General features: G+C 37.6%; 1 protein-coding gene across 5 annotated transcripts in view; it reads right to left on the bottom strand.

The window, feature by feature from the left end:
• Window positions 1-26,457, bottom strand: part of il1rapl1a (interleukin 1 receptor accessory protein-like 1a) — a 188,448-nt gene that overhangs the window by 74,904 nt on the left and 87,087 nt on the right. For all 5 annotated transcript variants that reach the window (XM_055031848.1, XM_055031851.1, XM_055031849.1 and 2 more), the window contains exons 4-5: window positions 21,986-22,172; window positions 19,472-19,625 (exon numbers count right to left, since the gene is read on the bottom strand). In XM_055031848.1, the coding sequence (XP_054887823.1) occupies window positions 19,472-19,625; window positions 21,986-22,172 (341 nt within the window). The remainder of the gene's footprint in view (window positions 1-19,471; window positions 19,626-21,985; window positions 22,173-26,457) is intronic.

Genomic DNA, 26,457 nt, shown 5'->3' with positions numbered 1-26,457 from the left:
ACAGTAAGTCTAAAAACCTGACCAGAAAAAATGTATTATAAGTCAAAAGAGATTGTTTCCAACTGGTTCTGCTGGGGAAGGTCATTGCTGCGCATGAACTGTGGTAGCTGCTGTCAATTTTGTCAGATGGTTATGTTATTTATTGGCGGCAACAGTTGATGCAGTTCTGCAGCTGAGCTTGTGCTCAAGGGAATTAAAGAAAAGCCTCTGAGGTAAGAATCATGCCAGCTCTGGACTAAAACAACAAATATCTCAGAAATCACAATCACATAGAAGAAGAAAACCACAACGTTTTGACATACACTATAACAAGCAAGAAATATCACAACTCAAAAAGAATGAGAAAACTTAGAAATGAAATAGAGGCCAGCATTACATCATATAATGTTTTGATTTTCTCTTTTTTTAATTTGCATATTTTTGTAGGAATTTTAAAATACTACATTATGTAAAGATAAACTTTTTCATTCTTGTGCACAAAATTGTTGTGTTCCCTTTTTTGTTAGTTAAAAGAAAACTTTTACAAATAATTCCATTGGTGCAGAAAAAGTGATGCATTGTTGCATACTGCTCCTTTTTGGTCTCAAGACAATCCAAAAATACAAAATGGTTGCAGAGGGGCAAAATGAGCATCCATCCATCTTCTACACCCATTTATCCCTGTAGGGCCACAGGGGGCTGGTGCCAGCGGTAATTGGGGAAGAGGCAGGGAACACCCGAGACAGAACGTCAGTCCATCATGGAGCAACACAGGCAGGACAACACTCACAGAAATGATCATCCAAATAGACAATTTAGAGAGACAAATTAATCTAGCATGCTTGTGTTTTGGACTGGAGGGGAAGTAAGACTACCTGGAGAAAACCTGAAAAAGGTGTGTTAAACCTTTTACATTAATTGCATGCATTAATGGGTAAAAGTTGACAGGTCTATTTTGAACCCAAACCAAGTCCAGATAATTGACGTTTTTGCATCTGGCTTTTTAATGAGTTCTTGGCTTGCGCTCTCTGCCACGCTGCTTCCAGCTTGCTCTGCTTTTATGCTAGCCGATTACATTGTCAAGAAGCATTACTGCAGTTAGCCAACCGACTACAGATTTCTATCACAGGCCAAATTTCTATCACTTCAGCAGTGTACCAAATATATTGTGTATTACAAGCAACCAATGAAAAAGTCAACAATACACCAAGAAAAATACATATTTAACATGAACATTTTTCTCAGAGAAGAAAAAACAAAACACACAAGTTCAACATGTATAATGCTAAATAGGCTATAAAAAGGTTTCTCATTATTAATCTTTAGCAGAAGAAACATTGACAGACATATTATCCAGTGATTGGGTCATGATCTAGAATTGGAAAGTGGTAGTCATTAAACAACCACAATCACATAATTTCTGACAAAGGGGTCAAAAATAATCATGAGCTGTCAAAGAACCAAGGACCACTTAAAGAAAGACGAGGAATTAGCAGGTACAGTTCTTACAAAACGAAGCAATGCTGTCACCACCAAAGTAGGAAGATCATAAAGCTGGGGGTTTTTTCAGCCTATGCTAACAGCAGAGTTCACCTCCACTTTTTGTTACCCATAACTTAGTTTATACCCTCAATTTGGATTTGAATTTCTTTGAATTGTTTGAGTTGTTCCCAACATCTGCTGTGAATTTCATGTCAAGAGTCCCATAACAAATATATTTAATCACAAAATATTAAAGCTCGTTTTTCACTATGTAAATAATCAGGACTTTGTAAATTTTATGATCTAATTAGGTTTTATGCAGTTTACATAAAGTGTGTTCTCAGTAGAACAGGTGGTGGATGTGGCTCTGATGTGATTTATAAATCCTCTAAAGATAAGCCTACCCTCACCCTCTCAACAAGAAATGCCTAATTGACTGTTAATTTGGTGCTAATTATGTAACATGTTATCCCAGTGAGACACCCCAGATGCCACGAGACGAAGGTGTTTAGAGGAGTGCTCAGGGCTGCAACGCAAAAGAGGGCTTTATCGAAACGCTTTATGCGAGAACCATCTTCGTGTCTCCTCAAGTTAATATAGAATAAGTTGGAAAACCAAACCAAGAAATAATTACACTACGATAAAGTTAAATAGAAAAACTTTTAACAGATGTGAATGACACAAAATGACCCGCAACTTACAGTTAGAAAAATATGCTAATTTTCTTTTTCTTACAAACAAGACTTTGAATAAATCATTCAACAATTTGCAGAAAAGAAGCTTGGCATATTAAAAATTAAGCATCAATTTTTTATTATTACTGGGAAAACAATAAACACAAAGACCCTCACTGTGCCTTTGAGTGGTTGAGCCGGGGATATTTTTGTGGCACTAACGCTCTCTTCTTTATCTGTCGTCACTGTGCTTTTGTATTGACTCTAAAATTGTATGTTAGATGTTTACCTATTGATAGTTTTCACTGCATCAGGAGAGTGTGGGTGGAATTCAAAACAAATGATCCTGAAGCAAATCAAGTGCGGCACATGTAGCACATTTTAGAAGGCTTTTGAGAAGCAGTTTCTTTTTCTTGTATATCTGCCTCACCTGACTGGGATGGTGTCTCTTCTTTGCTCGTCTGAAAAGGCTGAGAGAAATCAGCCTTTAATGTTTACTCAGAGTTGATTGTGAACTAGCTTGTTCAACACTTGCAGAACTTTTCAATTCCTTGTTCAACTGTGAGCCTCGACTGAACCCACTAATAGATTTCCTATTCTTGCCTAATTAAAAAGGGAAGCCTTTTCCCCCTGAAAGGCTCCTAGAGCTATATTGGGAGTGGGGGCGAGAGGAGGGTCATCAGATGTGATGCAGTTAATCAGCATGATGCCTGCTTCAGTGGACTGCTAAATAACAACTGCAAGAATGAACCTAGAGCTTACAGTGAGTCACATAGGAGTCACATACTTACCCTCTGAGAAAACTTTAGGGAAATCCAACGGATAGACCAATTTTCCTTTCCCAACTGGTCCATTAGACAGGACAATTTCACACTGCCACGCAAAAGTATTCGCATCCCTAAAACTTTCTAGTATTTTGTAACATTACAACAACACAATGTTCTGATGGTGTAATTATGGAATGCGTGCTGCTTTGTGTTGGTTTTATTGTGAAGTTATGGGCAAAATGAGGCATTCTTTTTAATAATAGAAGTCTAAAAATCTTGTCTTTAGAAGTTATGTCAAAAGTAAATGCATCTGTCCAACTCTGTTCAATCTCCAAGCTGTTGTGTAAAGATCTCTGAGACTTGATGTAGATCATTTATGAGATCATGGAGATCAAGGAGATCGATGATAAGGTTAAAGCAAAGTTTAAAATTGTGAATTGCTTATACAGATATACCCAAAGGTTTGAACATCCCATTGATTGCTGTTCAATCCATCATCCTAACTTGACCTGCGACGGATTAACCACATCACCGTTCTACAGATTTTTCAGGTGGCAGAACCTGTAGACAAATCCAGTACAAGCTCTACACTTTCCCAATTTGAAACTTATAGAAAAGTGACAAAAAGCCAGTTTACCACAAGCCATGTAGTAAAGAAAGCAAACAGGTAAAAAATAAGGTGTTCCAGTGATATGAGGCTGAGGCTGAACATCTTGGCCTGTATGTAAAACACATTGTGTGAGGGCAAAACTAACACAGCAATTCACCCAGAAGACAACACCAGCCACATAACTAAACGTAGCGGTAGGATGAAGCGTGAGGGAGCTTTTCTTCAGGAGGAACAAGGGCCTTGGCCTGAGTTGATGGGAAGCTGGAAGGAGCTGATAACAGGGCAATCCTGGAGAAAAAGTGTTTTAAAGGCTACAAAGATATTTAGATTTGGATTGAGATTCACCTTCCAGCAGAACAACCACCTCACATTCTGGCCAAAAGTTTGATTCTGTTATATTTTACAAACAGCACTGCAGAAACAAACCAAAGCCCCGCCAAATGCTATTACTCAGCATTTTGGGAAACTCTGAAGTAAAATTTCTGTAATATTATAAGAAGGCCATGCACCGTGTGTACAGGACTTGTAAGCCTAAGAGAATCCATAAAAAGAATTATGAGAGGAAGAAGAACTTCCAAAGGCAGACCTGAAGCTGGCAAAAGCCTAAAAAAAAGAAGAAAAGAAAAACTAAACATTTTCAACAGTCTATATTTCTGTCAAGAAGCTTCACAGCAGCCAAACCGATGAGACACTTCCAGGACACGGTGCTAAGAGGTGTGCAAAGATTGGTGGGGAGTGTGGAAAAATACCACACAAGACATCCAGCTAGCTTCAGGGTATGAGCTCAGGCACACAGAATAGGTCGAGGTTTCATTCTGCATCATCTGCTGCTCTTTAAAATGAGCAAAGAGTAAAATACTAACACTTTCAAATATTTATATTTGTCTGTTAATGGAAAAACACCAAATAACACCTTAACGTGATAAACTGCATCACTACCCCAAGGAACTCTCACTTATAAGATCTTTGCTGACCAATGTATTATATTTAATTTGCCATAAATATATTCTGGTGATGTATTTATGGTCTATCTAGAATACTTGAGATACCCAAATTCCCAAGTTCAGAACAATTTTATATGACAACTATTGGAGGGAAGAAAAATATCAAATTGGATGGAATTGGCCTCTAAATCAATCGCTAACCTTTAAATCCTGCCTGTTTTGCTCAAAGCAGATGAATGGATAAAAACAAAAATAAATAAACAGTGGAAAGAGAAATGATGGAATCTAATAAAGTGGAAACAAAAAAGTGGGAAGAAGTAAAATACTTGTGGACATTTCCTGATATGAAGGAAGGAAATGACATTTCTCACACCCACATCTTTTTTTTTAAAGCAACAGAATGAGTCTGTCTCCATCAGTTCACATTTCTTCTGGAGCTTTCGTTTTTCCATGCACCTTTGATTTGATTACAGCAGACAAGGTATCTGACAGGAGCAAAAACTCTCTAAAGATGAATCATCATGATGAAAATCTGAGTTAAAGCTCAGTAAGGTGAATATGTCAATCAGAGATAATAATTTGCATATTCTCACCCACATTTGTCAGCCTACACATCCACTGGCCACCTGTGTCTTGGCTATCTGTAATTGCAGCTACAGCTAATAGCACTGGTATGTGGGAGCCACTGACAAACCCCGGTAATCATCAGCCTTGTTGGCGTCCTGCCTGTGTCAGGGAACTCAGCTTGGCAAACAGGAGACCTTCACCTGTTTCGCCAGACTTTATAGAAGGGCAAGAGGAAGGTAAGCAGCTTCACTTATCAAAAGCTCAACAGAGCGGCTATAGATCAAGCAACAAGACTTTGTCAAATGAAGGACCAGGCAGTGCAGATGAGGTAAAGGTTGCCATCAAAACAACGTGGGCTACTTCAGCTGTGCCATAGGTCGATCATTTCCAGGCCATACTGGTCTGACTTTATAATGCAAAAGTATCTGCATCTAAATATTGATTCCATATGCTGGACAGTGGATGGACAGCTATTTTAGCGTTAAAAATCCTTTCTAATTTTATTATATTTGTGTTTTTTAAGAACCAAAATATTAGGTTTTCATTACACGTGAGTTTTATTTGTCAAATCAGCAGAAATGATAACTTGTCAGTGTGAAATGAATCCATATATACGATATAAACTTTTCATTTCTCTCCACATTGCTTGAAATTTACCTGTGAATGTTCGTACAGTTTTGCTTTAGGAGAGGCACAGAATACACTTTATTTTCCCCCTCACACCTTACACACACACACACATGCACACACACACTCCCTGTATATGCTGACTCTGGGTTCTTGGATAGCTTTCTCTAACTGTGCAGCAGTGCCAGCGGAGGAGGAAAGAGAGAGAGCGCAATGGAAGCTGAGATGCTGCTGTAAAGACATCATTTTCATTGTGTACCATGGAAAGTGGTGGCAATGCAAAATGGTAATGACAGTTAAGGCGTTTAGTCACGGACTTACTGAAAGGTACTGAAAGAAAACACCATCAATTTGACACGTTCAACATTCTCTGAGCTACTGCCATTGGGCCTATAAGAACAATATGACACAGCACAAAACTCAGTGCACCTGATGTGAGTGGGCAGCATAATGCAATCTGCACAGGCATAAAAATAGTATAACACAGAGACACACTGATGTAATTAGGAATGCAATTCTACATCAAGCTGTCACAGTTCTATTTGTGTTTCCACCGCAGACCGGAGATGCAATGATTACATGCTAAATGTATGATTAGGAGTATTGATTGACAAGGAAAGGGCAAGGGTTGCTTTAACCATATGGGGATCAATAACTCCAGGGAGGAAAAGAGCCAACAGTGGGAGTATGGAGGGAAACAAATATGGAGGGAGAAAACAAAACAAAGCAAGAGACCTTGCTGTAATTGAGGCTCGTGTACGGATGCATGTCTAATCTCTGCTTGTGCAACACTGACGAGAAAATTTCCCCCTGCTACAATAGGTGAAAAATATCAAGCATTTTATTTTCCCCATTCCGCCAAAGATTCTATAAAAACTACTGTATTCTTACACCATAGTTATCCACAAGCATATAGAAAGTGAGCAGTGCGAACACTAAAGTTCCCAACATGTGGCTAGATGACTGGACGTGCAATATCTTCAGACACCTGAAAATACGAAGCCATGCTTCATAAACATGGCTCTCATTGGAGGTAGTGAGAATGACAACATTAAATCTCTAATTAACACCTACAAAACCAAATATTAAGCAATTAAAAAAAAATCCAAAGATTACATAATAAACTGATAACCAATATAATTAAACAAAACCAAGACAATCTGGGAAGAAGGAAATGAGATACACATATCTCACACAAATCAAACATAAAAGGAACCAAGCTGATAAAACACTCAAACAGGTGCATGGGAACAAAACAAACCAGATGCAAGGGTGAAGCTAAAAACTAAGATGTTAAATGTCCCCTCTCTGTCTCGGTATTTCACTGTAAAATTGGTCTGCTATTTTGTTTTGGTGTAAAAATGTCCATCTGTAAATTTCCATTTTATTGTTTAATGCAGAGTACAGAGTTTGTAATGAAAATGTCTCCAAAAAAGACAGACTGAGCCCACCGTTAGCTTTACTGTCAGCATCAACAGCTAATTAGGCTATTGATATTTTAAGACTTGTTGAAAATGCCAGGTAATTCCCCCGACAACTGTCAAGTGGTTTGTCTCCTTCTCATCCTGACTGGAGGGTTTGAGACATTACTGGAATTTAGGTTTTGAAAGTATAATGAGAAACATTTGTTTCTTTGCCTCTGTGAAAGAAATAACCTGGAATCATGTTTTTTCAAGTACAAGCAAAATGAAGGAAAACACCTCTTAAAGTTTAAATTGTACCATATTCTCCTAGAAACAAATAATTTTAGGCTTTAGAGGTTCAACATCATCAGCCTCCAGTGGGCGGTGTGCAAACCACACACATTTTGTGTGCATGATTCCTTCTGATTGTAGTAAAGTTCAAACTGACCATTTATTTTCAGATATCAGTAAAATTGTGGTGTCCTTTGCCTATTTTGCCATTCCACTGTGCTCTGCTTGGGTCTACTGATGTGACGCATAAGTGGGAAGAGTTAGAGATGAAGGCAGTGCTTGAAATGCAGAGACATAAACAAAAATGGCACATGCCATCTATATTTTGCTTTGCAGCCATTTCGCTAATTGGTATCAGGTGGACCTTAAACAAATGCATTTTATGTTCCTACCCCTTTAATTTGGATATATGAGGACAAGCTCAAGAGTATGTCCGTCTTTTCTCTGTGGCTGAAATCAAAAGTGTTAAAATCTCAATTTTTTTTATAATCAGCGTCCCCTGTGGTTGTTAATGGTCACATCCTTATCTTTTAATTGGACAGATGGCTTTCTTGAATTTCTTTTCTTAAGGACACTGTTTAATGAGGGTGTTATTTAGAGCTTCCCAGCTGACCTTCAGACAGTCAAGCCTCGATAATACTCTGCAGCAATCCGTGTTCAGATTGAAGAAAGGAAAGGGGAAAATATGTATTGGACAGGCCAATATTTTACTTACGTTAGTTGTCAGCATCAATTCAAGGAGTCTAATATAGTATGTGTAATAAACAAGTGTAATATGTTTATTACATACACATATATTTGTAGAAAATGTTTGTTTTTTTCTTGCAACATTTCATATCTCGAATGCTCTCAGAATCTCTGTCCTCTGATCTTAAGCTGTTTCCATATATTTCCAGTTGAGTTAAAGTTTTCATATTGGCTGTAAGATTTTTTTTTTGAAACCAGAGGGCTTGCATGCCTGTGTGTTATATATCACAAGCCCTTTGACAAGACGCTTCCAGGTAGGGGTTAGGCATCTTTTTGATAGTGTGATTTCCAAGCGTAAACAAGACTCAGAAGAAGCAATGCCACCAAAGTGTTTTGCAAAAAGAAAAAAAAAACATTGCAAAAGATCTTGAGAGCTTATTTTCCACAATATAGCATGTTTTTTTTTAAGTATCTTGGTAATGAGAAACCTTTTTAATGGCGATCAGTTAGAACTCAGGTGATATTTGCACTGATAGGAACAGGACTTCATTTTTAAATATTGACATATTTTAGTAATTTACTTGACTTTCCTTGAAATTTTGAATTTCCTTTTTTCAATGCTTTCAAGACTTATTGATCCTGCCATTCACCTTTAATTAACTCATTAACGGGTATATAATCACATGTATTTGAGGCTGGATCGGTCTGTCGCTGTAAATCCGATGCAATTCCACGCCAACAAACCCACTACCAACACACATGCAGAGAAAAAAAAACTGTAAAAAAACGTATGCTCACATCTTTATGGTGATACTTAAAAATCAGAAAAAAGTGACTCATAATTTGTGCTGAAACAATCAACATGGCCAATATGGTTTATATTGATGAAGAACAAAATAAGGAGGTGGGCACAGAGAAATGGGAGACAAAACAATTATTTGAAGTACATTGTGTAAATTCCTCGCTATTTGCTCAAATGAAGACTCATCCTGTGACTCTCAGAGTTCAGAAAAGGAACAGGCACAAGTAAAACAAACTTCACAATGATGCCACTGTGTAAATAAAAAAAGAGAAAAAATATTATTCAAGGAGAGAAATTAGACTCTAAACCAGAGGCCAAATTGCAGCTTTGCAGAGGCAGTTCAGGTTTGCATGGTGAAGCAAAACTCAGCATACTGCACAAAGAAAGTCAAAATGATAGACAGAGAAATTACCCAGATTTTACCTTCCCAAAGACAGGATTGAAAACAGAATCAGAGCTTTGTTTTCCTGCTTGCATTCAATGGGTTGTAGTAGTAAGTGGTGCTTATACATACTTGAAGCGGGAACATATTTCAGAGCATTTTTTTGGCTATTTGTGAGGTCTGTTTTGCAGCTTATATTTGTGAGAAGCTAAAACTTACAAAGATTTTGTGTAATTTTTTAAAATAATTTTTAGCAATATTCAGGCTTATGTACATTATTTAGGACATCAGAGCCTTTCATTGACACTGACATGAGAGAACCCACTCAACAAAGCTTAATCTCTTTTTAAAAAGAATTGCACTTGTGTTAAACATGATTTGTGGCCCTTTTTACTGCATTCTATTTTCTGCCATGCATCTCTTTTTTATGATTCATGTGTAAAATCAGCAATAAATTGAAATAAACAGCCTCTCTCTCTCTTTCCTTGCCACGCTCTAAGCCTTGTGACACACATGGTGCTTCTGTTTTGTTTGTTATTTTTCTTTATTTTTTCACTAAGAGCTTTAAGTTTTAATCAGGCCATCTCTGAATATGGACAAAGTTCTTTTGTGAGTCAGGAGAAAATATAGACAGCATAATATTCCTAGTGATTTAAGTACTGTGAAGAAAGAAGATTTATCCCTCCAAAAACATGTTATTTATTTAACCTTTTGTATTAATTAGAGCCTCATGTCAAAGTGTGCATGAAAAGATGAAAAGACAGCTGCTTCTGGCTGAGCTTTTCACTGGTAGAATAATGCCACCATTCATTCACCAGACCAGCGCATGAGTTAGAAAAGCAATTTTAAGACTCATGCAACTGTTCAAAATAATATTCTCTGACTTGCACTGGACTTCACTGTGTGAAGAGCTAGAGCACAGTTTTCTGCTTTTAACAGGGGGTTGTTAAAAGCAGATTATTTGTTTTTTTTTATTAATTTTGTTTTATTTGCCACCACTAATAAAAGAAAATCCACTCCAACAACTAATCTAGATGTTCTTCCAGGGCAAAATTGACAAAAATGTTTAGCTTTTAAAATGTTTTCACATTGTTTGCCCCTTTGTCCTTTATAATCTGGGCAGAATGCTTTGTAGCCCTTATCAAAAATCAACACTTACTGTTTTGCCTATTATGCTGTTCGACTGCAAAAACATTTTTATTAATATTGCATGTTTTGAAGACATGTCAACTTTGAGGTAGTAGGCTACTGAAAATGCAGGTGTGCTTAAATTTATAACCAAAACTATAACTTTTATGAATAGGACAATGGTTCCAGATGAGGAGCAATAATTGTGAGGACTTTGAGGCACATGCCTGTGTATATTAGTCAGCCAGCTCAAGTGTGAGTCTCCAGAGTTGACAATGGATAGGTGCTGAAACATCTTCAGAAAAAAAAAATATCATCAAAACTCCAACTGGCTGTTGTAATAATTTAAGTTATAGTTTTCTCAAATGCCACCAATGAGGTATTGGACTTCAATGCACTTTAAATTATTAGAAAGCACATCATGACATGAGAAGCACAACTGTTTTTTTTCCAAGGGTTTGACCTGCTTGAAAACTCAGTTTTAATATGCATTTTATAAAAGCAATCATGGATAAGTAAAGTGGAAAATAATGTTAAATTGGTTCATTTAATTTTGAACGCAGTTTTCCTGTGAGGTAAAACTAGAGTAACTAATCTATATTTGTTAGAGGAAACTCTGAGCATTTAGTGAATGAAAAATGAGTCTTTTGTTACCTCTGGACCAAGCCAGACAAACTGTTTATGTATGCTGTTCAGTGCAGAAGCTATTACACTCAATCATTATCACCATCGTTAAAGTTCAAATTAATTTTTAGACAAAATCAAAGTGTAATCTTCTTTGAATGAGCTCTTGAAGGAGACAGCAGGCTAATGGATTTATAAACCTCAAACATGCCTGACGAATAAACTGAGATCAGGCACTTGTGAGCATTTAAAGGTCAGCCAAAGTCATTCCTATAATGAGCAAGCGGGGAGTGGTAGCCAAGATGCAAAAGAGCTGAAACCAATAAATAGTCTTTAAATCTCATCGAGATGGAAAGCATGACTTTTTTTTTGTAAAAAACCTAAGTAGACTCAGATCTCTATTAATGCTTCTGCTGATGTTTCAAGAGGAATTCAAATCTCCATAAATTATGCCTTTTCCCCCCTCTCGATCTGTTGCTTCATTTTTATCCCATGCTTATCACTCGATTTTCCTTTCTCTTTCCATTCCATATGCAGAAGGCTTATAGAGACATAGACCAGTGACTTTCAAGCAATTTGGCAGGCGTAGCTGTTGGATATGTCATCTCAAATACAGAGCTTAGTTTTACTAAACTCACAGGACTCCTAAATGCAGCAGGAATTTTCTCCAGTCGTATACTTTCAGCTTCAGAGAAACACTGGTTAATTATTAAGTCTCACTTCAAAAGGCTTGAAAGAGGCAGAATTTTATTTCAATCATGCTCTTGTGTGAGGATCGCTCGGCCTAGATAATGATAATCACCAAAGACTGAGGGTGAGTATGTGGGTGGAGTCGGGTAGGTTGGGAAAGATTAATTGCAGAGTATGTAAATTTAGATTCGTCACATGCAGATTGATGTCACTTTTAATTGAATTTAAACAACATGAACTCTGGGCCTGCTTCGAGTCTGAAGGGACAGCTGGTGCTGAATGGCGATGAGGTGAGCTGGGAAAACCACGGACAAGAGAGAAGTGGAAGTAAGGGAGGCTACAGAGGGAGACAGGGAAACACTTGAGATTTTTTAAGGGTGAAAATGATAGTGGATAAAGGTGTAACATAATTATAGTGAACATATCAGCTTTTGAAGTCCTTCGTTTGTACATGTAAATCATTCACTTGTGGTCTATATAAAATACAACTGCAAGGCTTTGGTTTGAATTCCCCGTTTGTTCTGAGATGCGTTTTAGAGCAACTAATTTTGCTAGTCTTTTTTCTCTTTCTTTAAATCTGAATGAAACATTTCACACTTACTGATTCGAAAACATCACTCTGGCATGAGTCTTCTGGTCAGATGTAGTTCTTAAAGTTTTGATGATTCCTTTGACAAGACAGAACCCACAGTTATTTATTAATAATATTTATTGAGAAAAAGGGTTTATCTTATTTTTTTGGTCACTTCTGCATCTGTTCTCTCTATCTCTCACTAAAATGCAGATAAGTGCAACCTGACACAAAGTTAGGTGCAAATTGCTGACATCTGCTGGACTTGCCTGCTGTCTTTGCTCCTGTATGCATTCAGTGCAGCCTGCTATTTAAATCCAGTACAGGAATTAGGTGAAAGCGGGGGAACTGCTTTTAAATGCAGAACAGCCAGATCTGAACTTTTGGATTAAAAAAAAACAACTAAAAATGTTATTGGAATCCCACCCTATCTTCAGAACTCAGAGATTGTTTGACCAGAAACTAATGAGTCATTTTAACCAGGCCAGAAATAGGAATCCTGGTCTTTTATGTAAAGGTTTTATGTGAGAGTCCCCAAGGCTATTCTCATACCCGATGTTTTTTTACACACTAGATGAGTATGACAGACAGTAGGTTATGCTACCCCGCTGATGCATCAAATATTTTACAGTGTGTGCAGCAGCCTCCCATGGGTGTGATTTACACAAGCAGGATGTGTATGTCACACTTGGACACATGTACATACATGTTGATGAAGACAAGAAAAGTCAACCGCCAGAGTAACACTAATCTCAGGTGAGATTTCACTATCTCCTCTCTGAGGTCCTTTGCAGAACGTGGTGCAGTGTGTATGCGTGTGCCGGCGGCATGCTGCTTGACGGTAAACATGCAGCATATTTACTCATTTCGGAAATGAAAAGGAATTCAGCTAAGAGCAAATCCATCTTTTTCTCTCATCTCTTATCTTTACCCAATTTCTCTTCTTCTAACCTGTCACTTGTGTGACATAAGTGCTAATCTCCACCTCTCTATCCAGCCACTCATCCTACTTCAGTCTGAAATATAAGGAGGTACAACAGATGGGAGATGTGTGGATGCCACAAGTCTCTTTCCCTGTGTCTCTTTTGACTGACTGACTTTCTGCAACATCGCCTGAGATTACATCCAGCTGAATTGGTACAAATCGAGCTATCCCTTTATTAAAAAAATAAAAAAGATAAAGAAACACATCATATCTCCACAAAGTGGACACAGGCAGCAATGATTCACAAGGGTAGGAAGTGGTCATGTTTCTGAAGGTGACCCTCAGGAAGAGAAACAGTAAGGAACCTTATGTAGCAGCTCTACACCTCAGCTCTACTCAAATCCGTAGACACAATATCTAAATTTAACACTGATACTCTTAGCACATGCACTACGCATGCTGTTCGGTTTGAAATAAAAGATGGGGAGTCCTGAGATATGAAGCAATCGATACCAGCCTTTTCTGCAGCGGAAGTTGAATTCATCCACAACACAATCCTGTACAGTGAGTTAAGAATAAAGTGCAAACCCCCCATAAATATACATTTATAAATAAATTGTCAGTTATTTTATTTTCATTCGTTAATATGTTGATTCACAGCACATAAAGCCAGTTTCCCAAGGGTCACCCCACTCAATGCAGATGCTCCATGAGTGGTAATGTGTGGCAGACAATTTCTTTCCCGAGCACAATTCCTCCTGCCCTCTCCACCTCCGATTCACTGTGCCAAATGGTACATTTACATTGGCCATAACCTCAATAACAACGCTCGCAGGCGATGCTGAATGTGCAGGCCGACATTTCTGCTGTGAGGGGATGCAGACAGAGGTATAATGGGAGCAATGGATAGAAGCGTACGCCTGAGGCATCCATCAAACCGAACGACTCCATTACAGTAAGTCCGACAGAGGCAAACGGTAATGTGCACTGTGATAAACACTGGGATAATAGTCTGTTTATGGTCGTGGACACACCGTTTCTGCTGGGAAACACTGGAAGCGAATACAGATATGAAACAGGAGTACCAACCTCTATCTTTTTTGTTACTTCTATCTCTTCTCCTCCTTTCGCCGTTATCAGTTACTTTCACTCCGTTGTTCTCTTTATCCTTATTCCCATTCTCACTGTATTATATTTTCCTTTCCACAGAACGCATAGGGGAGCTGCATACATCAGCGTAACTGGGCTTTTATCTGTTGTTATACTATTGTAGCGTGGTCATCACAGCTGGAACGAGGCCTGAGAGAACCATAAAAATGAGCAAAGAATGATTCAGACATGCAATAAACAACAGACATATAAACCCCAAGTTACACATAAAAAGGAAAAACGAAATCGCACAAAAGTATTTAGAAATATGGTGGTTCGTAAGCTAATTTACAACTCCTTCAAGAAAGAAAGAAAACTTTTATGTGCAGTAGGGGAATAGTCCTATGTTATTAAATTCATGTTTTTAAACACAATCAGTAGGGGGATTTTTTAAGTAAGTATTCTTACTTAAAAAAAGTAAGAATACTTTTTTTAAGTATTCTTAGCAATTACGGCTAAGAATACTTAAAAAAATAATCATAACTGAAAGGTTTTCTATTTTTTTTTTAATTGATTTGAGTTTCTAGGAACTTTTGTTTAGATTCACAACTTTCCATATACCTAGGGAATTATTATAATATCGTGCAGACACATTTCTTTTACCCACAGTGAGGATGGTGGAAAGCAAAGTAAAATCTCCAAAGTTACTTGTTAGACAATTGTTTCAAAGTGACAACTTGGGCTGATGTGCCGTCTTTGTGAATCGTCTTTTCTGTCAGAACTTGACTTGGAGTTTGTTGCACTCAGATGATGCTTTTTGTTTACTGAAGTTTGATGTTCTTGGTATATATACAAGTAATTATGGCTACACTTATACATTTTTAATTGTCATGACTTGGATCACATTAAACCAGTTCTGGTACAAGTTCAATTCCTTAAAATCTCCCTCATTGTAAAATAAAGTAAAATAAAGCAATGAGGCATTGCTCCCCATTTGCTTTAAATTTCTATTAACCTGAGTAACTTCAGCACTTGATTGAAGAGGTTCTGGATCAGCCTGATCATTGTGATCCTTTGTTTATACCCATAGTTAACCTCTATTACAAGGCTGACCTCATCTCAGATATAGCAGCCCTGTCTCGTCTTTTATATAGTCGTGCAAAGTGAGAACAGCAAACACACACATACACACGCAAACACAAGCATATATACCTCACTCAATATGGAGCAAGTCAGGGTCGGAGTAAAAGCTAGTGTTTATTGCACAAAATTCAGGATCAGTTAAACTTAATGACCTCCTTTATCCTCCTGGCCTATGGAGGAAAGAAAAAAAAAAAAACAGTAAAACATTAGTACCTAGATCTTAAACATAGTTTGGCCTTTTATACTTGCTGTCTAGGCAATGGTGGTTTAACAGGATGTGATAAAATGTGGGTAATCGCACGCCCACTTGAGGGGATGATGGTGTGGGTTTATTAAAAGAAATGAGTCCATGGTGAGGATGAGCTAATCTGATTCTATCCGGATACCAGAGCTTTAAAGAGGAGGCAGCCCACTGTTGTAATAAGGTAAAATGTACATAATAAGGCAAAATGGTAACAAATAGTGTATTTACAGAGGAAACAAGCTGCTCTATGTAGTGTGGTTTTATATTTATATATATAAATTTAACAGTTAGCAAACCAAGGTCACAAAATAATCACTAAATATTAAAAGAATATTAACAGTTAACTCAATACTGCAGTTTTCTTCTTGTTTCTCTCATGTCTATCAAAGTAGCCGCTCTCCCAAAGTACTTTTCATATCTCGTATTTTACATTGGTTTTGGCTGCCCTCTTTTTCCAATGTTTTTGTTGCATCATATGGAGCTAATAAAAAGTGGAAATGAGAAGGTTCTTTTCCTTTTACATCCTATTTTTCTACCTCCTTGTATTAAAAATGTAGACAGCATATTTAACTTTTATGATCAACCTCATAGTAAAAGCTAAGGTCATTCCACCAAGCCAGTAAACACACCGCAGTACAGCCAAAGGAAGCACAATATACTGTAGGAGCATCTTAACTCATGTAATTGAAAAAGGTAATTCAATTCAAAAAGTGTAATTCTTTATGCACAGGGATATATTTCAAGAGTGAATTTCTTCAAGTTTTAGGTATTATGGCTTGGAGCTACTCAAAATGAAAGCTTTAGTTTCTAAAAAAGTTCAACCTTACATAAAAGCAACAAATATATTTTTTTTATTCCAGAATTATGGCCAACACAATTGTGGAGGAGAGGGTCATGCTGATTCGACACATGAGTGACAGACAGTCATTGACACCTGAAGGGCAACAAACCAGAAACGATAATTGCAAGATAATCTGACTGTCTGTACACTATTTTATGCAAACATGATCAAGTAAAATTGGGAGGAAATGAATAATAGAAAAAGGTGATCAATACAAGAAATCAGGAGAACCATAGAGTCTGAACAAAATCATGACCAAACAAATGTAAAATAGTCTAGTAGTACAGTCTGCTTGGCATCTAGAGCAAAATGTCTGGATTTGTCACCCAAGAAGTTTTAGAGATCATCATGTTTTCACTGTGTTGACAAACCTAATAGAGGTGCTGACTTCCTTTTTTCCCTGCAGGACTTATTACCCTGGCATCAACCTCCCAAAAGTACCAATACCTGCCTTAATGAGCATAAAATCACTGTGCTGGATTGACCATTATACTTTGACGAAAACACCACCGGTTGATCTACTCTGTTCTGTGCAGCACTGGTGTAAAGATTTTAGCAGAAGGAAACCTAGTACATATTCTGCACATTACACACAAATACAGTAGTAAGTGTGCCAACATTTCTGCATTTAAATCCTTTATTATTCGTCTCATGCAATATTAAAATTTTCTCAGGGATTCTTTTAGGTTTTCATTAGCTGTAAGCCTTAATCCTGAGAAGTAGTAGAAACATGCTTGGGATATATGCATGTAATGAATTTATAAAATATGAGATTAACTTTCAAAGCTGAAGAATAAACTATTTAAGTATTCTAATTCATTAAGATACACCTGTATCATGCAGAATAACAAAGACACAAGATAAAAATACTAATAACTAATGCATTCGATCTGTGATCATGACGATAATAAAACAACAGTGTAAAAGTAGAACACTGCCAGCTACTGCCAAAAACTTTACATTTTCTCATTTACAATGAAAGCATTTTATCAACATTTCATCATTCACGATTATCTACCTTTTGCTGTAACCAAAATCTAATTTCTGCAAATTACAGAGTCTGTAAATTATTTTTGGACAAAATTTTCATTGTGGCAATGACTGCTAAGTTTTGGTAAATGAAAATCTTTACCAGTAACGTATGCACACACACACACACAAAATTAAAAACACACAGACCTTGACGCGTAATAAAATCCTGCTTTTCCTGGTGTGAATAAATGTCTGGATATGCTTTCAGCTCAAGCTGCTCATATGGAAGCAGTGATAACTTTGCAGACATTGGCATGATAGTAAAAAGACAAAAACTAGTATGTCTGCCCAGATTCAGCCATCCTTGGTGTAAGTAAAATTTTAAAACTGTATCAGCGTGCATAGATAAGTTGTCATTTAATTACAAAAGAGTAAAAATCAATAATAAGATGAAGAAACATTAGAAAATTCTGGATTACCAAAGAATATGTTTTTTGAAAAAGTTGAAATTACATTTGAAGTCTGCATATCATCACGTGATCCGGCATCCTTATCGCTGATAAATTCTCTCTTTTAGCTTTGTTTTTTATAGTCTAGTCAGCCATGATAATTGGACAAAAATTGTGTTGTGATTTATTCTGTGATTGTAGAGTTAGCCAGCCTCTGCATTAAAATACAACAGCTGTGTAAGTAGAAATGCACAGAGAAATCAGCTTATAATTGAAGTCGATTTTCAACTGGGTCAAATCAACTAGTGAAAAGCTGATGAAAAATGCATAATGTGATCTCTTCCCAATCCGTAAACACACAACAAACATCATGTTGATCTTACAACAACAATTTTTGGGGCAGAGGTTATTACTGCAAGACGACTGGAAGAGGTTCCAGTGTGAGTAATGTTTTTTAAAAATTAAATCAATGAAAACACAAATTGTAAAAAGCTGTTAAAAGAACTGCCATCTATCTCAGGTTGTAAATTCATTCCTAAGGTGCAAACTTACATCATGTTAACTTTAATGAATGTTAAAGTACGGATCTATGTTCTCCAACGAATACACACATGGAGACATTTAAACGAGAGAATGATCAGTGCTATAATACCCATAAGACAATTAGAAATTCTCAACTCTGGGGGTAGGATGGATAGTGGCGCAGGCAACAGCACTGTTGCCTTGCAGCAAGAAGGTCCTGGGTTAGATTCCCAGCCCGGGGTCTTTCTGCATGGAGTTTGTATGTCTTCTCCTTGTACTCCGGCTTCCTCCCACAGTCCAAAAACATGACTGTCAGGTTAATTGGTTTTTCTAAATTCTCCTTAGTGAGTGTGTGTGAATGGTTGTCTGTGTTGCCCTGCGATGGACTGGCGACTTGTCCAGGGTGTAGCCCACCTGTTGCCCAAAACATTCGCTGGAGATCGGCACCAGCACCCTCCCGACCCCACGAGATATAAGAAAATGGATGGATGGCGCTCTGGACTTTTGGACCACAACCAACTTTTGGCTGCTCATCCTCTCCACTTACCTTGCCCATTTCTTTTCTGACTACTAGGTCACTACTGCCACAATTTTTTAAGGAAACTGCAATAATTCTGTATTTGATTTAAAGCAGCCTGCCATATCACAACACACATAACTACTACCACTGGACTTATGGATGTATCTATTTGTTGCATGTCCTCCTGGCACCTGTACAAGTAATGAGGGAAAGAGAGAGAAATAGGCAGCCACACTCATAGTAAATCTCTTGACCTTGTGTCTGGCTCTTTAGCTCTCTGCGTAAAGGGCTTTAGCCTATACCCTTAAATATTTCAGCACTGCTGGGCTGACTGGAAATTGCTGAGCTAGAGGGAGAAATGGGGGCCAGGTAACAGCATTCAGCCTCCTCCAACAATTAACACAGCAGCAGGACATCATTGCTTTACACAGTGGTAAGTCTGCAGGTGTGTGTGTGTGTATTTTTACACCACTTTGTTTTCCTTTAATTCTAATTCTGTGAACAAATATTACAACCAGTAGCTTGTGCGTCTTCATACCAGTTACTGTGAGCTCCGTCGTCCTTCTGACAACAAAGCCGCCAAACTGGATTTCACAGGTGTAATTCCCAATGTCGTCCTCCTTAACTTCTTGAAAGAACAACTTGTCTCCCCTCTGGAAGATAGTGGCCCGCCACTTTTTTGGACGACACTCCTACATAACAGAGAAGGATAGCCAGGTTAGAGTGTCTCATATTATCTTTAAACAATGATAATGCCTCACTTGAAAACTGGCAATAAAGCGATAGAGAAGTACATTGAACTGCAAATGGCAAAACAATTCTTATCAGTTTGAAAAATGAGACCTAAACACTGCTTACAAACTCCTGAAAAAGTATTGATACCAAACACTTTTTTCTCGTTTTGTCACATCACAACTCCTGACTTCAATGCACATTATTGATATTTTATGTCCTACATCGCCACAAAATAGTGCATAATTTTAAGATGGAAGGAAAATGATGTATGGTTTTCTAAAACCTAAAAAGCTAAAAATCTTTAATATGTGGCATGCATTTGTATTCAGGTGTCCTGAGTCAATAATTGGTAGAGCCACTTTTCACCGCAATTAAATCTGAAGGCTTTGCAAAACAGTTCAAGCTCAGTCAGATTGAGTAAACAGCTTCTGTGAAAGTCAATTTTCAAGTCTGGTCTCACATCCTCAATTTGATATAAACTTAGATATGGACTTTAACTGGGCCAGTGTAACACAAAACTCAGATTTGATTTAAACTATTGTAGAACTGCCTGCATACTGTTTATGCAGGCCCTCCTGCTGCAAGTGACCCCTTGCCTCAGTCTCAATGCAGTATTTGTTTTCTGGCCCACAAGGTCATTAGCATGAAGACCAGAAAGTTCACCCTTTTACCTCCATTAAACAGATATTCTTATTACATCTGTGTACTGTGGACAGGTACACATATGACTGAAAGTCATGCAGTTTGCCATGCATGATTTATACCACACTGCAAACAGACCTGTAATGGTTTTCATTAAAATTTATTTTCTGTTTTGTCACTCACATTAAAGCAAGATCAGCCAACAGATTCTTCTACCTTTACAGTGGAGCTGTTCAGCTTCTTGACTGCTTTGCTAATTAATGTCATCCTGAGAAGAGCTGTATTGTACTGAGATTAATTTAGACATAGGTCTACTTACAGATTGGGTTCTTGCCTGAAGGAAATAAGTAGCATTTGATTTTATTGAAGGAAATCAGAGTAAAGGGGACTGAATCCACATGCACACCACACGTTTTTAAAATGTCTGAACATCAATTTTCTTCTTCATTTCAAGTTCACATTACTTTGTGCTGTTCGACCCAATAAAATCCCCCCAAAACACAACACCTTATTTGATTTTTAACATAAAATGTGAACAAGTTCAAAGAGTGTGAATATATTTGTAAGGCACAGCAAAGCAGAGTTTCATCTTCAGCACTGGTCGTTATTCAAGCTTGACAAAGTCTTTGGGAACAGCACGCAGCTCTAAGCCACTGGATAAACTGTTGCAGATGCATGGATTGACACTGACAAAATAATTCCATATTGTAAAATGATCGGGCTTTGCCATTATCCTACTTATCTGATTATGATTTATTGCACTGAACTGAATATTCTCCTTTCAATATTCTACTAAAGCCACAAAGGAAGGAAAATTTTATTTACAGAAGTCTCTTCTGGCACAATAAGTGTGTTTGTTCTGCTTCTGTGCAAATGCGAGTGTATCCGTGTGCAAGCACAATGAGTAACTATATGACACGATCCGCTCTCCAGCTCCTTGACGCTCTGTCGGGGAGGACGACGATTCTATTCTATCCTTGCTCCCGGCAGCTTCTGAATTCAATCACAGAGGCTCCACTGAGGTCCAAATAACTCTGGGTCCCAGCACTCCCAGTCATTACCCAGATTGTAATTGAATTTTCGAGAGAACTTGAGGTCAAGCCTGGCCAGTTAATCTACTGCTGATCTGCCTGTGATTAGTTTGGCCTCCACCCTGTGGTTGGGATGCACTTTGTTGTCCGCAGGCTGTGCCCGACCTGGGAGAGACAAGGACCCAAGAGAGGGGAGGAGGGGTGACTCAGGGTGCAGGAGCGTTTGTAGGGCATCCAGTCTTTCCACGGGGCACAAAGTGACATTGCACAATTTTATTCTCATAGAAGTTTTGTGCTCATTATGAAAGTCATTGCTGTGGCTGCCATCTGCACAGTGTTTATTCTCTCTTCGTCTCAGAGAGCTGTGTGGACCACTGCAAATATAGCTTAAGTAATTGCCCACATACATAATCTGACTAAGTGATTTGGAGCTGTATTTCCGACAAAGCTTTTAAATTTAAACAGCAAAAAATTAAGATGAAAAATAAAGAAGCATTTAAAAATATTTTCTAGCTGTATAATCACAAAGACGGAAACCTGTTGGTGCTCGTTTCAAGAAGGCATCAATATCCAGACAAAATTCAACATTCAACAAATCTTGAAAGACTAGATATAATAAATCCCTTTCATTAACTAAAGCTTACCTTATACCACGTGATTTCAGGCTCCTTCCCAGGTTCAACGTAGTCATCTATTTCTGGACATAGGATGTGGAACCTCTTACCGAGCTCAGCCTTCTCAGTTATTCTCATGTTGGAGTTGTAGCAGAGGTCTGTATCATTTTCAGCCACTGCCAGAGCCATGGAGACCTTCATGCAGTACGTAGAGTTCCTGTTGGTAGAAAAACACACCAATTGAAGAATAAACTTCAGAAAAATGATCAATAGTGACTGCTTCTTATTTAATGGGTAGGCCCTCTACCCTGCCAGTCACATTGGTTGGCAAGTAGCCAAATCAATAAAGACAAAATCAACCTTCTTCCATCGCCGTCTCAGTACCTGTCAAATTTTACAAGAACACACGAAGAACAGAGTCTGCAAGAAAGGACTCAGAAATCTGAGGGAGGTTATGCAAACAGCGATGGTAAAAGATCCTTTTATAGGATGTGAAAAGCTAGAAGACCCCCAGTGATCATTAAGTTAAACATCAGTTTTCAGTGTTAAGCTACGCAACATCAGAGAAAGATGTATTTATTTATCTTTCAATATTCAGATCTTTACCAGGGGTCCAAATAAATGCGTCCTGTTCTATACCTCACATTACATCAAGATTGCTACAGTTACATTTTGAAAAAATAAATAAATAAAAACATTGTCTTTGATGTCTTTTTAACTATCTGTAATGCTTCCCAGTTTATTTGTTTTTTTTTTTTTCAATCTCCCTCATGGAACCGTGTGAGTGTGGGCTTAGAGATAATGACGCATTCAGCAGCCTTGTACAGTCAATGCCCAACGCTCTCGCGAATACTGTTGGATTTATGGAGAGAGTCGGGGAATGCTAATCAGAGAAGTGAAAAATGCAGAAATGGCCCCACATAGAAGGGAAAGCTGCTTGGTCATCACAATGAGTCAGTCTTCACTGCTTGTCAACCCCTTTTTGTTTCCCAGCAACCATCAACACTCAACACAGCTATCTAGCTTTGCTATCTAGGAAAGAATAATGACTCTCTCTCGTTGCTGTTAATGTCGGTGTGTGTCACCTGTGACACAGTGCGATTCCACAGCTCCCACTTTCCAAGCGCTGCCATTGTCAAGGCCTTCCCTGCTAGATTTAAACTACAAAGCTGAAGGCATACAAAATGCTTTGCTGCCATGATACTTTCCGCTTTTCTGGGAAGCATTTTCACAGGATTTTGAGGCATTAATTTGGGCAAAGGTTCCTGTTCAGTGTTACGATCTGAAGGTTACAGGCTTCAGATTGCAATTTATACTAGACTGCTTATCGTAATAAAGAATAGGTGATTCCCTTTTATAATGAAAGAGGGCTAATCACAGAAAAACAAGGAGATGAGATGGAGCTATGTATAAAAAAGCATGATTTCCTTGGTAAGACAACTTTATATTTTGCAGATTTAAAATTATTGAAAGAAAGATTTTTACAAATTTGTTTCACCAAACAGCAGCACATCTTCCAAGGTATGCAATTGCAAACTGGGTTTTTTTCCTATTTTACTTTCGAAGCAATGGCTGAACAGCCTTTCTGCCTATTGTAGTTCAGACTTTGTTTTGTGTGGATTATAAAACTGTCTTACCAATCAGAATCTTCACATCTTTGAATGGACATTTGCTTCTTGTTCATGGGGAGATATCCACATTTCACACAAACATGCAACCATTTCTGCAACACAGAACCCATTAATTTCCTAAACAAAAATTAAGGTTTGCTTGAAATTGAATCCCAGATGGACTGGTTTTATACAGGTCCAATGCTATCTTCTAGATATATTGCCATATTTCTTTTCCAGCATTTTTGCACTGATAAAATACAGCCACAGGAGTGCATCAAAGTAAGTCAAACACTGTCAAGTGATCTATTGTAATCTCACAAAGACAAAGCATCGGGCTTTTCGAACATTTCTAAAACCGTAGTAATTTTAGTTCATGTAACCTTTAGACTGGAAAGAATGTTATAAATATTCTCTAAACTATGTTTCTCTGCTTCAGAAAATTTAAATAATTCTGTTTACCCTGACTGACAAAACAGAAAAGTTATGTCTGGTGTAATTCTAGGAGAAAATCAATATATTTTTATAAACTGTATATAAACATCTGTTTTCATATTTATATTGAGCTCCTGTTCTTTATTCTGACTGTGAGGGTCAGAAGGTTGATGTCACATAACATGGGAAAATAGGAAAGAGTATGTTCCTGGATAAGAATCGATATGGAAGGGAGCCTGGTTAAAGATATCCGAGTTATGGATGTTCTGGAGTATATCTTTGTGTCTTTGATTTTGTTCTCAAAAGATGCTATTTCACTAATTGAGTCTGGAGATAATGCAATAGTGGAGCAGAGTGTCAGTAGTACTCTACTGGCTCCATATTATGAAGAATAGATCAAACCCCAAAAGAGCCCATACTTTGCCTCTGTCGCATGCCCCGACTACCTGTGATCTGACTCGGTCAGTCTCTTGGTCGTAGGACTGTGAGAACAGCCATGCAGGCTTTCGTTTCATTTCATTAGATTACATTTACAGCTGACCAGATGCTCCCATTCACTGTAAATGACATGGTTTCATATCATATACTCAGGTTATAGAAGCAATAAGGGAGTCACCTCTCCCATATAAACACCTCTGACCCCCCCAGGGCCATAAAATACAGAGACACACACAACGATTCATGCAAACACACGCGCACTCCAAAGACAAATGTAGCTTTTGTGCAGCTGTGGAAGATTGGTTTGAGATAGCAGTGAGGGGGAACAGAGGGAGAATAGCTACTTGAATGAGGAAGGAGATACTGTGTACCTCCACACAGGAGATGACTAAAAGGGCATCTGGAAAATGTAGGAAGAAAAGTAAGATGGAAGATATTGCAAAAGAGCACTGCCCTCATAGAGTTGAATTTGAACATTACTGACTCAATACCTTCTATCTAGGGAGAAGAGAGTGGGAAGTTGCAATGTAGGCTTGCAGAGTACTCTTGGACAATATAGAAGAGAACCAGGGAACAGAACTTTGTAAATACAAAGTAACGTAACAGGAACCTCGACACCTACATACAGTTAAGTAGAAAAAAGAAACAAGAAAATGTCTTATTTAGGTGTTGGGTCACCAAATGTTCCCATATAAGTAGTGTCTAAAGCACTGATTAGCCCCCCTGCTGGGTTTCCCCTGAAGGAAATTGAAGCGCAAACAACCTTTGCATAAATTGAAAGAATAATTAAGTTGAGTAAATGTATTTTAAAAACCATAAGAGGCACATAAGAGGTTAAACAACGAGAAATTAACATTTTTCCCACTTTATTAACTTGCACACCTGCCACAGCTCTGGTATGTGAATCTGAAACATTTAGCACTGTTTCTTTATATTGGAGGGGGGGAAAAAAACACACACATATTTAATAAACAGTGAAGTCCTGAATCTAATCTGACAGGTGCCATTTTAAATCTTGGAATAATTACAACGCATTCATAAGTTTTAAAAGCGTTATCTGAGAGAAGAAAATAATTAGGGCTCTGCGGGAAAACCATTACTCTCACAATTTATTCTCTCTTTTGATGCTGGGGGAAAATGCAGTATCTTCATCTAATCTGTTTCTTTTTAAGTTTTTGTTACTCAGGTTTTCTATAACAGTGATAAAGAAAATAAAAGCCCAGCATAATAATTTTCATCACATTATCTATAAACAAGCTAAAAGTATCCTGAAAAACTATTTGCCCAGTTGCAGATTTCTTATGTTTTTTTTTCTCACTATATTTTTATATCAAAAAAATCTTGGAATCACACAAAAAGAAGTCAAATAAGCACAAATAGTTTTTCTTCAAGTCTACTTTAATTCATTACTGAAAATAAAATATACAAATCAATCTCGCCATGTCTGAAAATAGTACCTACTTCCGAATGATAATTACTATTTGTATTGTTATTGGTGATAACTGTCACTAATAGTTTATGATAACAGGTAATAATGAATCTTTATCCTTTAATAAAGCACTTCAAGCACAAGGTCCTAAAAGCAGCCTCAAACCATTACAATACCACCACCTTTGACTAAATACAATATTTTATTCTGAATTGTTGCAGTAGTTTTTCACCAGATATAACAGGATAGACAGTTTCCAATATGATCCATTTTTGTTTTCAGCAGTCTACACAAAATAATTAAGTATTGTTTTAAGTTTTAATAATCACAGTGTTTTTGGCAAGCTGTAACCATTTTTGGTCTAAAAGACACATGTAAGTGATCAAACTCTTAGTCACAGCACTGTAAATTAATTTGAGCAAATCTAGACGGTCTACAAGAAGATGTCTGGCCTAGATATATTTGCTTTTTAAAAAAGTCTTTCCATATATTTCAGATTATTCCTGATACATCAGAGATTTTTTCACTTCCGCTTCACAAATGCCCAATTTAAACTGCTTCAGTCTAAAAATAAAAAAAGATCATCAAGG

Source organism: Poeciliopsis prolifica, unplaced genomic scaffold (assembly GCF_027474105.1).
Source record: "Poeciliopsis prolifica strain line A6 unplaced genomic scaffold, Auburn_PproV2 SCAFFOLD007, whole genome shotgun sequence".
Classification (NCBI taxonomy): domain Eukaryota; kingdom Metazoa; phylum Chordata; class Actinopteri; order Cyprinodontiformes; family Poeciliidae; genus Poeciliopsis; species Poeciliopsis prolifica.
The sequence above is the reverse complement of the archived record's forward strand: the minus strand, read 5'-3'. Positions and strand labels throughout refer to the sequence as shown.